The 17,500-nt window shown below is 43.4% G+C and overlaps 2 protein-coding genes across 8 annotated transcripts in view; one reads left to right on the top strand and one right to left on the bottom strand.

The window, feature by feature from the left end:
* Positions 1 to 474: 474 nt before the first annotated feature.
* On the bottom strand, positions 475 to 8,060 carry shox2 (shox homeobox 2). The gene is made up of 5 exons (XM_064303325.1): positions 7,277 to 8,060; positions 5,410 to 5,618; positions 3,086 to 3,143; positions 2,493 to 2,581; positions 475 to 2,059 (listed from the first exon to the last, which is right to left on the bottom strand). The coding sequence occupies exons 1-5, from the start codon at positions 7,521 to 7,523 to the stop codon at positions 1,766 to 1,768; spliced, it is 897 nt and encodes a 298-aa protein (XP_064159395.1). The 5' UTR covers positions 7,524 to 8,060; the 3' UTR covers positions 475 to 1,765.
* A 2,740-nt stretch (positions 8,061 to 10,800) lies between these two features.
* rsrc1 (arginine/serine-rich coiled-coil 1) overlaps positions 10,801 to 17,500 on the top strand; it is a 136,558-nt gene continuing 129,858 nt past the window's right edge. For 4 of the 7 annotated variants that reach the window (XR_010324665.1, XR_010324664.1, XR_010324663.1 and 1 more), the window contains exons 1-2: positions 10,801 to 10,926; positions 11,778 to 11,958. Coding sequence is in view for 1 of the 7 variants with exons in the window: in XM_064303328.1 (XP_064159398.1) it covers positions 11,786 to 11,958 (173 nt within the window). In the remaining 6 variants the exon portion in view is untranslated. The other 3 variants (XR_010324666.1, XR_010324667.1, XR_010324668.1) reach the window with 3 other exon arrangements.

The following is a 17,500-nucleotide window of genomic DNA, read 5'->3' as shown; positions in this document are numbered from 1 at the left end:
TCGTTAATATTTAAGTAACACCAGACAGCTTAGGTCGAAAGTACAGTGTATAGGCCATACTACTACTACTACTGCTGCTACTACTACTAGTAATAATAATAGTAATAATAATAATTATAATAGGCTAATAATAATCGCCTAAAATTATACTTTGATAATCTTTTTTATTTCAAAACATGTACTTTCCTAGAATTTTAATACAGGCTAAAAAACTTAAATATTCCGCTGAAAGGTTTTGTGTTCAGTTTTTGAAAGATAATTGTCCCGCACACGCTACAGCCTGCTCCAGCTCGTCAGATGATATACATTTTTAAAAACCGCATGAGCTTATATTGCTACACCAGACAGGTTCGCTGCAAATATACTCACAATCTTTTCTGTCTTTTTTACATTTATGGTACGCTATATTAACCGATACAGCAATGATATCACGTATATGATTTTTTCAAGAGCACACAAGTGAACAATTTATACAATGACACAGCAATTGTAGAAAAGTTTAGCTGATTTATTTTATGAAGTGAAATAATTGTGTTTAGGTGACACCACGTTTCACATTAATAGATGATGAAATAATAAAACTAAATGTAAAAATGATTTCAATGACATTTTTTCTGAAATTCGTGCCTTCTGCAGAGATACGCTTTCTTCCACCGTTATAAAAACATCAACATTACAACAGAGAGAATGCACATGAGTCAACACGCGGAGAAACAAAAAATCCTACAATGTATTTTTAAGCCACAAAATAATCAAAATAATTTTCTGTTTCTTGAGTATCAGCATATTTTACATGTGCCCGTACCGTTTCATATCAGGGATTCTTTTTTTATTAAGCGGCCTAAAACTGATTTTATTGAAAAAGGTTACATTTCTGTTATGCAGATTTAAATGGATATTGCCATTTGCAAACATTGACACTATTCTTTATTCGTTAAAACCTGAAATATTGTCTGAGGTTTGCTTTACACTCAATAATAATCATTAAAACGTGTGGTAATCATCCCAGTTTTTCAAAACCCACCCCCACCCCGTGGCCTTTAAATCTAAGACCCCAACAACATTCAAGTGACTGCTCGTTTCTTTAATTCTTCTGAATGACTGCTGTCCATCAAAAAGCATGATAACAACACGTAACTGACACGAGTTACGTCATCCGCGAAGACAGAAATTCATGCAAACACTTCTGGCGTTTTCATTTTGTTACGAAAAAGAAAAAAACTCTCTCACATTGTCCCTTTTTCTTTCTTTTTTGTTCAGAAATATCCACAGTTTCCTTTGAGGGAAACTCTGGAACATGTTGAAATAAAACGAGGCCAGCCTCTATTTTCAAAATCAAATAATAACGTAATAAAGTAAAACTGCGCAGTATAGTTCGCTTTGTCACACAAAGAGCCGAACGTCCCAGCTGCGCTATCCTATACTCAGTATAATCTCGCTGTTTATAGACATCTTTTCTTCTCCCCGCTTTGTCGGTGCTCTTCCTCCCCTCTCCGTGTTGCTTCTATTCCCACGTTGTCTTCAGAAGTTGGGTAAATACATCAATTCCACCTCTCGTCTTCTGGATCCAAAATCATCTTCGATTTCACAGTTTGATTTTATAAATAGCCTATCTTTATAGATATCCTATACTTCTTTGTCCTTCATTTTTGAAAAGCATAAATAAGGTCCTCGCTTTTACAATGTACGCCTTTTATTTTGCTGTTCTGCCATGTCGCTGATTCTGTCAACATCGCAGACCCTGTTTCACGCGCGTGTCCGCGTGTCACAGTCCTAGCGCGGCGGCGTGCTTTTTGGCCTTCAGTCTGAGGTCTGCGATGCTGGAGTTCTTGTTGGTGTTTTTCGCGGCAGCGGCTGCAGCCACAACCGAGGCCGCGGAAGCGGATTCAGCCGCGAGAGTAGCCAGGGGCAACCCAAATGGCGGCGCCGGAAACATCATGTAAGGTGCGTGCGCAGCCAGGTGAGAGTGCAGGTGATGGTGCGCGTGGGCCACAGCGCTGTCCAACTGCAATTGCGCCTGGACCTGAAAGGAGAAGGGCGGCACGTTGCAATGACTATCCTACAGACGCACGGATGGGGAGAGAGGGGAGAAAGACATTAACTTTTGGAGGGCTGCCTATTAATATCTTTTATGCAGCACTTTAGGTGACCATGCACCCACCCACAGCCTGGCTCTTAGTTACCCGAGCATTTTAGGCCTTTAACACATTGTGCTCTCTGGCCATCTGTGTAACAAAATATATTTTATTAAATAAAATAATTCAATGCGTATGTAAACAAAACAGTTAACAGATTAAGTAATTATTCACCAATGGCTATACTAAATGCAGTAATTACTTTCGCCTGTTTTCGGCGACCAGTAGAACACGGGTGTCACTGAAAGGAAACTTCGAAATTCCGGGAACGCCACGGTTCCAGTTGGCGGTAAACTGTGCCAAGACGCCGTGCGGGGATTCACTTTGCCAAAGACCGCGCGCATCAAAGCAACTTGCCTGTTGGAATGGCATGCGCAGGGCTCCCACGTTGACATATGGTGCCACGCGACACGCTTCAAACTGACTCGCGGCCCCGATGAGGACCCCTGAAAGAAAAGAGGAGCGAATGAATGTTCAAAACCTGTTTCTAAATCACTGAGACAAACATACACACCCGAGCGGCGAAATTACATTATCTTTAGCCACAATGTCAATAAATAAATAAAGCTAACAACACAGGAATGCTCTAGAACATTTGAATTCTCGATTGTAATTTGTTTTAACAATGAATAATTATACGAGACTGAAAGGTTGGTGTTTTTTTAGCATTAAAATATCCTAGACACATTATGGGGCTTAATTTGACTGAGATTGTTATTTTTAAAATGAGATTTCATTGAATAAAGTCAAATCAGTACATAGTTTGCGTGCGTGTGTGATTGTGTGTATGTGCGTGTGTGTGTGGAGGGGGGAGTGGGTGGGTAGGGGGGCATTACAGTTTATGAACACTTACTTTCACTCATATTTTCCATGTAAAGAAAATTGTACATATTTATTTATGTATTTATTTCAACAAGAGAGCTTGAAAACTGGCAAATGAAAGTACGTACCTTTGTGTAACTGATTCTCCTGCTTTCTACATTTGGCCCTCCTGTTCTGAAACCAAACCTGTAGGGAGAGAAATTAATTAGCGGCCGTGATTGGCAGGTCCTTGTGAGGGCACATGTAATTCCTCTCAAAACGACAACAACCGCAGAAAACAATATCCCATAAGGCCGCTGAAATATTAATGCTGCTTAACCTCTGATTATAATTATCACATTTACAAGATGTGAGTGTAAAAAAAAACAAAAGTGACGAAAAACAGGGCCAGTGAAACCGCAAAACAAAATTAGTAAATTAATAAATAAGTACAAAGAAAGAAAACACGTTTGATCGAAATTTGCAGCCTAAATTGAACCATAATAAATTACCTTCTCAGCACTGGTTTCATCTTTCGATAGATTAGCGTCCCAGAAGAACTAAATGGACTCTCTGATATCGAATAGCGGCATGTGATTACGGCTTTAGACATCTGAGCAACGCGATCTGAGCTGAGCACGCTCATTAGTGGCCGGTAAAATTAATTACCTTTATCTGCAAGAAAATTTATGTTACTGAAGCATTTAATGCCGTACAGTTTTAGTTTAATTACCGTCATAACATGTCCAGTACAAAGAAATTTTGAAGATCGCAATTTCTCTCTTATTACTTGATTTAAAAATCTCCATTTTCGGGGATCAGGGATGGGTGATTAAACGTCATTACTATGATAATCGGCTTTCAATCCCTACACAAAGCCGGGAGATATTAACCCGGGAAATATGTTTTGTTTTATTCTGGTTTATAAAAACACATTCCCTCTCGACACAGGTTACAATTAAAAATAGATTATGATAACGACCAAAAATGTAAACCTAATGTTACCATAAATGTTAGGCTACGTTACAGGGATTTGTTCATATGCATTGAACATCATCCGCGCGCGCGCAAATACAATGACATTGCATGCTTATAAACATAACTACCCTGTGTGCGGCTCCCAACTAATTTCAGGTCGTGATCATTCTTAGTGTGTGTGGCATATCAGTATTCTGTGAGAGGCACTTAATCTGCAGTGTAGTCCCCCTTTTTTATTTTATTGAAAATGGACGGAACATCAGATCTCTATTTGGGTAAAATGATGCATAATGTATGTAAATCCTCGAGCGGTGCTCCGTGCATTGGCCTCGCTCCGGGCACAATGCGCTTTGGTGCAAATCCAGCTATTGCGCGGGGAGAAAGGCCGCTTCAACTTTTTAGGGGACGTTTTGTGTGCGCTTTATAATTTTATTAAAAGACCAAAAATATTCAATGCAGTTAAGATAAATAATAACCGAGCCGCCTCTCCCAGTGCTGCGCCAGACGGGATGAAAGGCAGCAGTTTAAATGGGATATTATAGGGTTTGATAAATCCGAGCAGAACCTGTGTCTATGTTCATTGTCATTGTTCGGCTCGGCTGGCCTTCTCTCATTACACATAGATTGCACCCCTCGCGAAGGCTGTTATTATGTTTCTGTGCAGATGGCCTTGCCACCCAACAGAGGGGAATCGACCACGGAGACCAACATTCACCAAAATGCACGGAGAGAAATACGTTCCAACCTGTTCGTTTTTTCAGCTTGCATGCATAGCCTGTGGCAAGTTCATGCAGATTTAGTGAAGAGCAAAATATTATACTGTTGATAATTCTATATGATTTCTCGGAAAGTATACTAAAATATAACTTGTTACATTTATTTTGTTTCTTATTAATTTTACCTTCATATATTAGCCGGACGTCTACAGGCTAAATACCACACATACGTTAATTAATTGTACGACCTAAAAGCTCTCTCTCTCTCTCTCTCTCTCTCTCTCTCTCTCTCTCTCTCTCTCCCTTCTCTCTCTCTGAGGTACACGCGCATCCTTTGTGCATGTTACTTTATAAAACGTGCTATCCGTTCAAGACTCTATATATTTATATATTAATTTAAATACACAGTGTTCTTTCATATGTTGAAGGTTGTATATTTTAAGAATAGGCTAGTCCCAAACCGATATATGTCAATATGTCATAAACACATTTATGTTAACCACAAAAAACCATGTGAATACATTTCTTCTCCAGAGGCATTTGTTACATACGAACGCACCTCTGCGCGTAGAAGAAAATACTTGAAAAGGAAAGATATCTGACCGCAGGCGGTCTGCCTCTCTGATATTTCCATATGCTGTTTACCAAATTAAAATTCTATGTTTAACTGGACCTTACTGGACTGCGGGCATCCATAACAATGTTCAAGCATCAGAATAATCTTTAGTAATAAGAAAGATATCGCAGAATAAACCCGAAACAAATATAAAGCGGCTTACTTGAACACGCGCTTCAGACAGCCCGAGCCTTTGGCTCAGTTCCTCGCGCATGAACGCGTCAGGGTAATGGGTCTCGTCGAACAGCCGTTCCAGCTCGTTCAGTTGCTCCAGAGTAAAGTTAGTCCGACTTCTTCGCTGCTTGATTTTAGTTTGTGTCTCGTCCTCCATTGGTTTGGAATCCTCTTTTCGTTCTTTCATATCCGTATTACCTGTTTAGAAGGAAAGTATAATAAGCGAAAGAGCTGAGGTCCAGGCCTCGAATTTACACATACATGTGAACTGAGGGAGATATCACGCGAGCTCTCAAAACCACACACGGATTTGCTTTAGCATCTCACCAACATGAGGCTCTGATATTTTGTAGTCTTACGGAGAGGTTTTAAATAATTAACTCCTTATAAATATGCATACAGGAGCTCACTATTGGATGTCCGAGACAAACGTGTGATCCCTCCGATTTCATCCCTGCCTCGGGTGAAGATGAATTCTGACTGAACCTTTAAGTGGTGACTGTAATGATGACAGTTAGACTACTGCCTCAAAAATAGATTTTTACTGTAACTGGATTATGACCGCAAATATTAAGGTGCTCGTAGAATTCGCATGTAAAAGTGTAGTCAGGTCAGTAATATGCTCTCATTGCTTTAGACCTTTCTTTATTTTTTTCGCTGAATCCGTTCCATATTAATCTTGTATCAATAATTCTTGTGTTGCACTGACAGCCCCGCTACCGTAGTTTTTTTTTTTTTTTTTTGTCAATTATGCTTCGGAATTATTTTAGAGTTTAAGTCCTTTTGATTATAAAATTTGTGATGATTATTTTAACTGGAGATTATTTTTCTTCTTCTCCTTCTTCTTCTTCTTCTTCTTCTTATTATTATTATTATCATCATCATCAGCCTATTATTATTTTGTCGTTATTTTTAAATTGTAACAACTGTAATTGTGCGTACATGTATTCAGAACAATTTTTTTTTACTGTTCATATTGCGGGTACGCTTTTGTTTCTTTTTTGAAATGTATTATAATCATTTCAACACAACGAAATTCCACGCAATTTCCATTTTGTTAACATTTGTCCTAATGATAACAGAAGCAACGTTAATTAGTGCTTACGTTTTTCTGTCGTAGAAAAAATATATTTGAGCATTTAATATATGCCTTGTTAGCTGTCACTAAAGGCACTTTCCACCAAGGCGCGGAAACGCGATGTACCCTTTACCGTCAAGGCCACGGTAGTGCAAAGCTTACAATCCGGACATTGATACTTTTATCACAGTGCCTTTAACAGGTGCATATGCGATATTGCCCACACATTTCAATCAAACACGAATTTATGCAATATTCTCATAATGTAGGCTATTGAATGTCTGCAACTGCATGGCCCGCGTTTAAAGATGTGCATTTTATATAAAATAGCGGACACTCATCAATAACTATTCGCGTGAGCTGCGTGTATCACTATATGCAATATTTCGATGACTTTCAAGTAATACCAAAGAGTCAAATGTAGAAATACTCTATTCAAATATGCGTTTATTGTCAAATGATTTTAAAAAAAACGTAAATTATGTAAATTGTGCGTGGATTAGGAGGGTGTCGTATTATGAAGTGTTAAACTTTATCCTGTATGATATCAAAGTTTAGAAAATGAGGCTCTTTTTTTCAAAGTGGGCCTGTTTTAAAAAGAAGTGGAATGTAGGCTACAGCCTGATGCGCGTGCCTGAGAGCGAAGAATCAACATTATATCTACAAGGCTGATTACATATTTGTTCCAAAAAGATCCATCTCATCTCTACTCTTGACAACTCTAAAATCCGCGCAGTAGCGGTCACAGAATAACAGCAGAATAAAAATAGCCGGTTACCATCCATGAGTTTCGGGCTGCCCGCGTCCCTGGTTCGCTCTGGCCCGAGCATGTCCGGCTCTCTACCCGGTGATCGAGCGCCTCCTCGGGCAATAGCGTTCACCTCCTCGCGACTCTGTTCCGCGGGAAGCGCTTCCCTGCCCCGCGCCGATCCGGTCTCCAGAACCTCCCTATACGTTATAACTTCCTTCTTTTCCTTGACTTTCTGATCAAAAGACTTGGACACAAAAGCGGTAAGTTCTTCCATCACTGCTCCAAAAAAAAATCTTCCCTTCTCGTGCTCACTCTCTTTTTCTCAGTTCCACAACACCCTACGATAAGACATCAATAGTGTTTCTTTTCGTCGACCTAAATACGAGGTGATGTTGTTGCCAACTCTAGATCTCGCGCTAAGCTAAATGTATAAGATCTTGGCCAATTCTTCTTGCTGCGGAGTTCAGACCTGCTGGTGATCCGCTATTGAAGTCACACTATTTATACTTTGCAATGCCTGCCCCTTGATCCGTGCAAATTACGTCCCCTCAGGAAGCCGGGACGAGCCCCGCTCCTTCTCCATACACTGACAGGGCGAAAAAAAAAACATTACCAACCCTTCAGATTTCAGATCATTCTTACGAGGTTGCTATTGGCCATTAATCCAAGATTGACAAGAAGGACTAATTAATTTAATTAAGCGTGGATTCGTTGCTATTGTCCTGAGTTAGTTTTTTAAACACCAGGGAGATGGGCTGGATCTCTGCAGGGGTGTGGCTAAAACTGAAAATGACAAGCTCGTGCAGAAAGGAACACACGGAATAGGAGCTTCCTCAAAATCTGTGTGATCTGGAAAAACGCGACAGCGACAGTGATGCGCGAGAGGTAAAGAGCGCGCGAGCGGACCCGCAAGAACTCGGGACTCGCGGAATAAAAAACAGGACACGCATCTCATCATGGACAATGAGTTCCTGTTAAAACAGTAATCTCACCTACTTTGCATATTATAATAATAGTTAATAGATCGATGTACAACAGATAAAGGAAGCACATGCGTTCTTTATGTATTCAGTAGCCGACGCTAAATAGTTTCCCAGTCAGTAGATTCTAAATTAATTGTAAATTACAAGCTTTTACATAATTGTAATTTTTATTCTTCACTAATAAAGACATATTCGTATATCAACCTATGACTAATAATAATAAGAATAAAAAGAATAACAATGACAATAATAATGATAATAATAATGAAATATGTTAACAATCACACTTATCATTGTATTATTATTGTACATGTTCTAACACAAAAAATGCAATGCACTATTTATTACTATAATTATTATGATTGAGGATGATGGTAATGAAAAGAACACCAACAAGTACAACAAGAACAACAACGAAAATAATAATAATAATAATAATAATATAATAATAAATAATAATAATAATAATAACGTTGTAACTGTTTTTGAAAAGTGCTATACAAATAAAGTTTATTATTATTTTTATTATCCGAGATGTTATTACCTCAATAATCATAATCATGCGCACGCAGGTGTCTTTCCGATAGAAGATGAGAAATAGTCATTTCATTTAGTCTCAGTGGAATATGAAACCTTAAACGTGTTTGTGAACATAAGCTAAACATTTTGTTCTGCTGTATTTTTATGTATCGCCATTGGGGTTGTTAATTACAGCCGTTTAAACTAACCGCGTACTGAAATAATTACATATTTGAAAAATAAATAAATAATGGTTCACTTGCGGTGAAGGTAAGTGAATGCCGTGGGGACATAGCTATTTAGTAAGAACTGGTAAGATCAAGTATGACACGAAATGGGATACACCATGCAAGACAATATAAAATCATTTGTAACTGTGATGCAAAATTAAGTAGGATTATTGATAATCTATACTAAATATTATTTCCTCACACAGTTTCCAACAATTCGCCTGATTAATTATGTATAATGTCTGTTCTTTTGAGTCTTAAGCATTCGTTATTTTCACTTGTGGCGTTTTTCACGGCTGCTTGTTTCCCCTGTTTGCGCTGAAGTTCATCTGAGTCACAGACCATGCTGATTCAGTGACTGAAATCAGGGAGCGGAAAAGTCTTCATTGATCCAACTTTATTGATTCGGAAAACAACATTGAATAGCCTATTACTGGTACCACTCATAGCCGACTACGCAAGGAATGCAATATAAAAATACCGCTACAAAATGTGACTTCGGAAGGGGGTCTGTTTGTGAATACGTTAATATATTTATGTTGATTGCCACTCATTTCAAAACCAATTCGTGGTTTCAGAGGCCTTATATACAGTAAAAACATTTTACACACACACACAAAAATGTTGGTGATACATGTCTTTTCTAATAAATCTGAGCGTGTTTAATATTTAATCTGCGCCCATTTAACGTACATATATTCTTTGGTTTTATAAAAGCTATCTCGCCCGCGCTCACTCCCTTTGTATGTGTGCGTGCATGTGAAAACGGACAATTTAGCGGCACTTTTTAAGCTTAAGAACTGGTTCTTAAAATGTGTCATTTTTAAGAAAAACAGGAAAAGATAAAGTTCAGTTTTCTATTAATCACTGAACAAAAGTGGGAAAAACCAGAAGAATGCAAATTCACTTTCGTATGTCCCCTCGAAGCTAGAGTTTTTTAATCAGCTCAGCGGCGCAATGTAAAGGTACGGAACGAGACAATCACGTCTATTTGATTGTGACTTAAATTAATTTTGTTTTCTTTTAATTCCGCTCAAAGTGTAGCTATTAAGAACTGTAATGTTGCGCAATACTACTTCATTTTTGCATCTGTAGACGCACGCACGCACGCACACGCGCGCGCACACACACATTACGAACGATATTTGCAAAATTATGAGTTTAGCACAAGTCCACATTTATGTTAATTTCTTGGCATGTTTCTGTTTTCGTTCATTTTGCTATGTAAACGTGAATAAATATCAAAATCGTGCTGCATATTTTCAGATAGCAATGCTTGCGTGCATTACAGGTGGCCGATGCCAAGCCGGATGCCATTGCTGTCTCAGGCTGGGAGAATACGACTGCCACTTATGGCCACAATAGAAAATCATGTAACAGCTCTTCCGGCACAACTGAGCTTTCTGTTGCAATTTAAATTCATAACCGTTCAGCTCATAATTCATGAAAGAAGCCCAAATATGAAATAGAATTATTACCAACAACTGTTCATATTTATATACAGTATACCTATTTTTTTTTACATACATGTGTAGTTCTGCTATTCTTTATATTATTGATAGGCTTATTTAACATTTTGTTTTGCGTACTTACACAAAACGTTATTAATTACAAAATACCCACTTAAAATGCTCTATGAAAATCAATTTATCGAGTCATTCCAAGTTTACTGTTACTGTCCGTAGGCTAGTTCTGTGATCACTTCTATAGTCAGTCACTAAGTTAAAATAAATTAACTGAAGCACTGTAGCCAAAAAAAGGCAACAGAAATGGATGTTAGTAAGAATTAACCAGAGAAAATACATTTTGAACGATTTTTCTACGATTGATTTTAATGGCTTCGAAATGTCCAAATCGGTGATCTCTGAAGCTGCTAGTAAGGTCTGTGCTCGTGGTGACTCCTTTCAGTGAGTTTTCAGTGGAAAGGTACGATTATCTCAAACCGGTAAGTTTTATTTCTGTGGTTTTCCGTTATCTTTGCAAACAGAATTTGTTAGTTAGTAATGTTGGTTATCTGTGTGACGGCTCCCGGAGAACACAAACACAGCTTCATAGCAGCACGACCCGGAGTAAAGGCCTGGTGTTAGCTAACATGCTAACCGGCTCGCGTGTGTTTATACTGCTTGGGTAAGGTGTGTTATTGTGGTGATGTAGGTATGTAACACACGCATGAAATCATTGGGTAACTGAGGAGCAGCTTAACTAACACGCTTTCTGTGAACGCCAGCTGTTTTAATTCACCATATTCACCAAGTGGCCGTTCAGGTGGTTATCTATGATATCATCGCTTTCCGAAGTACTTGCAAGCTTGCTAGTAAACATCTAGCGACGCTTCTTCAACACAACCGGGCTATTCACAATTAGCTAGCCTGAAGACATGAGATCCCGACCTGGAACAGGCTACGTAGCTGTATTTTTAACTTAAGTAGCTGGGACATCGTTGTAGCTATTAGAGGCGTGATGTGCTCGCTGTCCTGCAGGAATATCCCAAAGCATGTCTCATGCCACATCGCTAGCGAAGAGAGCCAACGGAGCGAAGCTACGCATGTGGCTAAACCGTGACCTCGTTAATTTATCACGGAAAGAACTGCATTTAGAATATGATACATTTTTAATTTTCAATAAAAAACGTCGCTAAATGTGGCCTGCAACCTCTCTCTCTCTCTCTCTCTCTCTCTCTCTCTCTCTCTCTCTCTCTCTCTTAGTAATTTGTAAGCTGGAGTCAGTGCAGATATATACAGTATGTCCTTCGAGCGGGTCGCAGTGGTGATGTGTGTGTTCCGTCTCCCCCTTCAGAGAGCGAAATGGGGCGCCACTCCTCAGACAGCGAGGACGACAGCCGCAGCAGCCGCCGGAAGAAGAAGCACAGGCGTCGCTCCTCTTCCTCCAGCTCGTCGGGGAGCCGCGTGACCAGCCGCAGTAAGCGGTCCAGTCGGCGGTCCCGGTCGCGGTCATGGTCCCGGGACAGAGACAGGAGGTGGGTTTGTACAGAACGCTGAATGAATTTGGGTCTGTTTTGCGAATCTGTCAGTCAGATCCCATGACATTTAATGGTATGAAACATACCACAAAAATATTAGTGACATTCACACATAGCTCTCTTGTTTCATAAATAAAATTCCAATAGTTTGCATTTATGAAGCTGCGATTCTGTTTAAGCTCTACAGCTACAGCCTCCCTACTGGGAAAAAAACGATGGAGTCACAGGGCCAGTTCCCTAACCTCTGTACTACACCGCAGCATCCCTGTACTACACTACTGCATCCCTGTACTGCACTGCTGCATTCCTGTACTACACTACTGCACCCCTGTACTGTACTGCTGCATCACTGTACTACACTGCTGCATCCCTGTACTGTACTGCTGATCCCTGTACTACACTGCTGCACCCCTGTACTACACTGCTGCACCCCTGTACTACACTGCTGCATCCCTATACTATACTGCATCCCTATACTACACTGCTGCACCCCTGTACTACACTGCTACATCACTGTACTACACTGCTGCATCCCTGTACTACACTGCTGCACCCCTGTACTACACTGCTGCATCCCTATACTATACTGCATCCCTATACTACACTACTGCACCCCTGTACTACACTGCTACATCACTGTACTACACTGCTGCATCCCTGTACTACACTGCTGCATCCCTGTACTACACTGCTGATCCCTGTACTACACTACTGCACCCCTGTACTACACTGCTGCATCCCTGTACTACACTACTGCACCCCTGTACTACACTGCTGCACCCCTGTACTACACTGCTGCATTCCTATACTGCACTGCTGCACCCCTGTACTACACTGCTAATCCCTGTACTACACTACTGCATCCCTGTACTACACTACTGCACACCTGTACTACACTGCTGCGTCCCTGTACTACACTGCTGATCCCTGTACTACACTGCTGCACCCCTGTACTACACTGCTGATCCCTGTACTACACTGCTGATCCCTGTACTACACTGCTGCATCCCTGTACTGTACTGCATCCCTGTACTGTACTGCTGATCCCTGTACTACACTGCTGCACCCCTGTACTACACTGCTGCACCCCTGTACTACACTGCTGCATCCCTATACTATACTGCATCCCTATACTACACTGCTGCACCCCTGTACTACACTGCTACATCACTGTACTACACTGCTGCATCCCTGTACTACACTACTGCATCCCTGTACTACACTGCTGATCCCTGTACTACACTACTGCACCCCTGTACTACACTGCTGCACCCCTGTACTACACTACTGCACCCCTGTACTACACTGCTGCACCCCTGTACTACACTGCTGCATCCCTATACTGCACTGCTGCACCCCTGTACTACACTGCTACATCCCTGTACTACACTACTGCATCCCTGTACTACACTACTGCACCCCTGTACTACACTGCTGCGTCCCTGTACTACACTGCTGCGTCCCTGTACTACACTGCTGCATCCCTGTACTACACTACTGCGTCCCTGTACTATACTGCTGCATCCCTGTACTACACTGCTGCACCCCAGAAGATATTTCACACAGACAATTCATACAGTGTTACTCAAGGCCTGGAGATAGGCCACATGATTCTGGTCCTAAATGCACATATTATTATGAACAATGGAGTTTTCCCGATATGTACTGCATTACATATGAATGTTAATGGATAATTATTTAAAATGTCATACTTTGCACTACATAAAGTGGATTTATTGTGCTGTAAGGGTTCTGTGCTGTTTGGGCTCTATGCTGTTAGGACTGTGTTGTAAGGGCTCTGTGCTGTTAGGGCTTTGTGCTGTAAGGGTTATGTGCTGTTTGGGCACTGTGCTGTTAGGGCTGTGTTGTAAGGGCTCTGCGCTGTTAGGGCTTTGTGCTGTTTGAGCTCTGTGCTGTTAGACTCTGTGCTGTAAGGGCTCTGTGCTCTTTGGGCTCTGTGCTGTAAGGGTTATGTGCTGTTTGGGCTCTGTGCTGTTAGAACTCTGTGCCGTAAGGGCTCTGTGCTGTTTGGACTCTGCTGTTAGGGCTCTGTTCTGTAAGGCTGTGTTCGGTTATGGCTCTGTGCTGTTAAGGCTCTGTGCTGTAAGGCTGTGCTCTTAGGACTCAGTGCTGTAAGGCTCTGTTCTGTTATGGCTCTGTGCTGATAGGGCTTTGTGCTGTAGGGGTTCTGTGCTGTTAGGGCTCTGTGCTGTAAGGCTCTGTTCTGTTATGGCTCTGTGCTGTTAGGGCTCTGTTCTGTAAGGCTGTGCTGTTAGGACTCTGTGCTGTAAATGGGACGCGGGTTAGGGTTTGGGGGTTAGTGAGTTAGGGGTTAGGCGGTTAGGGCTAGGTTTGCTCTGTGCTGTAAGTAGGTGAACTGTAATATTCTGACGCTGTTGGGCTGGTTCTGGGCTGTGGGTTGGTTCAGACTGCAGGGCTGGTGCCGGGCGGTGGGTCGGGGTGTGAGAAGTGTTCTGTGGTGGGTGTGCTCTCCCGGGGTGGGGGGGGGGGGCGGTGCGGAGGCGGGGTGAGCAGCACCAGAGGAGGACGGGGGCTCAGAATGGCTCTGGCCTTGAGTCTGCTCCCTGGCTCCCTGGAGCTGTTTGCATTAGGGTTATAGGATTATGGCCGGGTTAATAATTCATGTTCTTCGTTCAGGAGCCATTACGTGTGATGGGGCAACAGGTTTGGGAAAACCCTGTTACTGTGCAGAGAGGGTTTGGGAAAGCCCTGTTACTCTGCAGAGAGGGTTTGGGAAGCCCTATTACTGTGCAGTGTGTAGAGAGGGTTTGGGAAAACCCCGTTACTGTGCAGAGAGGGTGTGGGAAAGCCCTGTTACTCTGCAGAGAGGGTTTGGGAAGCCCTGTTGCTGTGCAGTGTGTAGAGAGGGTTTGGAAAATCCCTGTTTCTCTGCAGAGAGGGTTTGGGAAAGCCCTGTTACTCTGCAGAGTGCAGATAGGGTTTGGGAAAGCCCTGTTACCCTGCAGAGTACAGAGAGGGTTTGGGAAAGCCCTGTTACTCTGCAGAGTACAGAGAGGGTTTGGGAAAGCCCTGTTACTCTGCAGAGTACAGAGAGGGATTGGGAAAGCCCTGTTACTCTGTCAGAGTAAGGAGGGTTTGGGAAGCCTCGTTCTCTGCAGGTGCAGAAGGGTTTGGAAGCCCTGTTACCCTGCAAAGTGCAGAGAGGGTTTGGGAAAGCCCTGTTACTCCAGAGTACGAGAGGTTTGGAAAGCCCTGTTACTCTGCAGAGTGCAGAGGGTTTGGGAAAGCCCTGTTACTCTACAGAGTGCAGAGAGGGTTTGGGAAAGCCCTGTTACCCTGCAGAGTGCAGAGAGGGTTTGGGAAAGCCCTGTTACTCCAGAGAGTACAGAGAGGGTTTGGGAAAGCCCTGTTACTCTGCAGAGTACAGAGAGGGTTTGGGAAAGCCCTGTTACTCTGCGGAGAGGGTTTGGGAAAGCCCTGTTAACAGCCCGTGCGCAGCGTTTTCTCTCTGAAACCCGGGAAACGCAGTCCAGCTTTTGCACGCCGTGAGCTTCTGTCAGCCTGCGTGATTACGCCCTGCTCTCTGCTCTCTCTGTCAGTGTGATTACTCCCTGCTCTCTGCTCTGTCTGTCAATGTGATTACGCCCTGCTCTCTCTGTCAGCGTGATTACGCCCTGCTCTCTCTGTCAGTGTGATTACTCCCTGCTCTCTCTGTCAGTGTGATTACTCCCTGCTCTCTCTGTCAGTGTGATTACGCCCTGCTCTCTGCTCTCTCTGTCAGTGTGATTACTCCCTGCTCTCTGCTCTCTCTGTCAGTGTGATTACTCCCTGCTCTCTCTGTCAGTGTGATTACTCCCTGCTCTCTCTGTCAGTGTGATTACGCCCTGCTCTCTCTGTCAGTGTGATTACGCCCTGCTCTCTCTGTCAGTGTGATTACTCCCTGCTCTCTCTGTCAGTGTGATTACTCCCTGCTCTCTCCGTCAGTGTGATTACTCCCTGCTCTCTCTGTCAGTGTGATTACGCCCTCCTCCCGGACGTGGGTTCGAGCCGCGGCCCTGCGTTCTGCGCTCCGTGGGGAGGTTAAATAGCGCTGTGGCGCTGTGTCTGTACAGTAAGCCCTGCAGATGCGCTCGGAGAGTTTCTTGTCTGGGTTATCTGTTCTGTTTTCCTGCTCTGTCTTCTCTGGCTCCCAGTGGGGAAAGTCTGCGCTCTTTAGTGCTAAGCAGATGTGAACGCTTGAAAAAGAGTTTTAATAATGAATATTACTCAAACTGTCTTGCAGTCAGAGCAACCATCACATTTGAATTCTCTCCCGCAAATGATTTGTGCTACATGGTATCAATCAGAAGTGCGTTTGAACGTTGTTTACAAACAGAAGAAAGTTGGAGCCTGGCAGTGGAGATGAAAAGAGCAGCCCAGTTTAGAGCCCTGGATGAGCAGGCTCGCTGGGTCCATGTCTTCCTCTAAGACAGTCTGTCTCCACCGCTTTGCTCTCCTGCAAAGTACCGCGTGCCAAACCGCTCACTGGAAAGCCACTGCCGTTCTGCATCGAAGCTGAGCAATTTAATTGGGAAATATTTGATGCAGAAATAAACAAAGAAACCAAACTATTGCGTTAAAAAGTATTTTTATTTATTTATGGAATGCTGACAGTTTTTATTTATTTTTATTGAGCTCAGGAAGGAAGGAGGAGTGGCAGAGCACAGAGCTAGTAGGCGGGGCTGGGCTGGGAGTAGGCGGGGCTTGGCTGGGAGTGGGCTGGGCTTGGCTGGGATGTGCTGCTCTGTATGTGCCTGTAACCCCGCCCCCTGGTCTGTATGTGCCTGTAACCCCGCCCCCTGGTCTGTATGTGCCTGTAACCCCGCCCCCTGGTCTGTATGTGCCTGTTAACCCCACCCCCTGGGCTGGAAATGCCCGTAACCCCGCCCCCTGCTCTGTATGTGCCTGTAACCCACCCCCTGGCTGTATGTACCTGTTAACCCCCCCTGGTCTGTATGTGCCTGTAACCCACCCCCTGGCTGTATGTACCTGTTAACCCCGCCCCCTGGTCTGTATGTGCCTGTACCCACCCCCTGGCCTGTATGTGCCTGTAACCCCGCCCCCTGCTCTTGTATGTGCCTATTAGCCCCGCCCCCTGCTCTGTATGTGCCTATTAGCCCCGCCCCCTGCTGTATGTGCCTGTAACCCCACCCCTGGCTCTGTATGTGCCTAGTAGCCCCGCCCCCTGCTTGTATGTGCCTGTAACCCCGCCCCCTGGCCTGTATGTGCCTATTAGCCCCGCCCCTGCTCTGTATGTGCCTGTAACCCACCCCCTGGCCTGTATGTGCCTATTAGCCCCGCCCCCTGCTCTGTATGTGCCTGTAACCCCACCCCCTGGCCTGTATGTGCCTGTAACCCCGCCCCCTGGTTGCATGTGCTTTTTAGCCCCGCCCCCTGCTCTGTATGTGCCTGTAAGCCCACCCCCTGGCCTGTATGTGCCTGTAACCCCGCCCCCTGTTTGTATGTGCCTGTACCCCGCCCCCTGGCCTGTATGTGCCTATTAGCCCCGCCCCCTGCT

Source organism: Anguilla rostrata, chromosome 12 (assembly GCF_018555375.3).
Source record: "Anguilla rostrata isolate EN2019 chromosome 12, ASM1855537v3, whole genome shotgun sequence".
In the NCBI taxonomy this organism is placed as follows: Eukaryota; Metazoa; Chordata; class Actinopteri; order Anguilliformes; family Anguillidae; genus Anguilla; species Anguilla rostrata.
The sequence above is the reverse complement of the archived record's forward strand: the minus strand, read 5'-3'. Positions and strand labels throughout refer to the sequence as shown.

Coding starts and splice junctions, on each gene's coding strand:
- shox2 (XM_064303325.1), bottom strand. CDS start 7,523: ATGGAAGAACTTACCGCTTTTGTGTCCAAGTCTTTTGATCAGAAAGTC. Junction 2,582..3,085: donor GGAGAATCAGTTACACAAAG/GTACGTACTTTC, acceptor CTTTTCTTTCAG/GGGTCCTCATCGGGGCCGCG. Junction 2,060..2,492: donor TGCGCATGCCATTCCAACAG/GCAAGTTGCTTT, acceptor GTGCGTCTGTAG/GATAGTCATTGCAACGTGCC.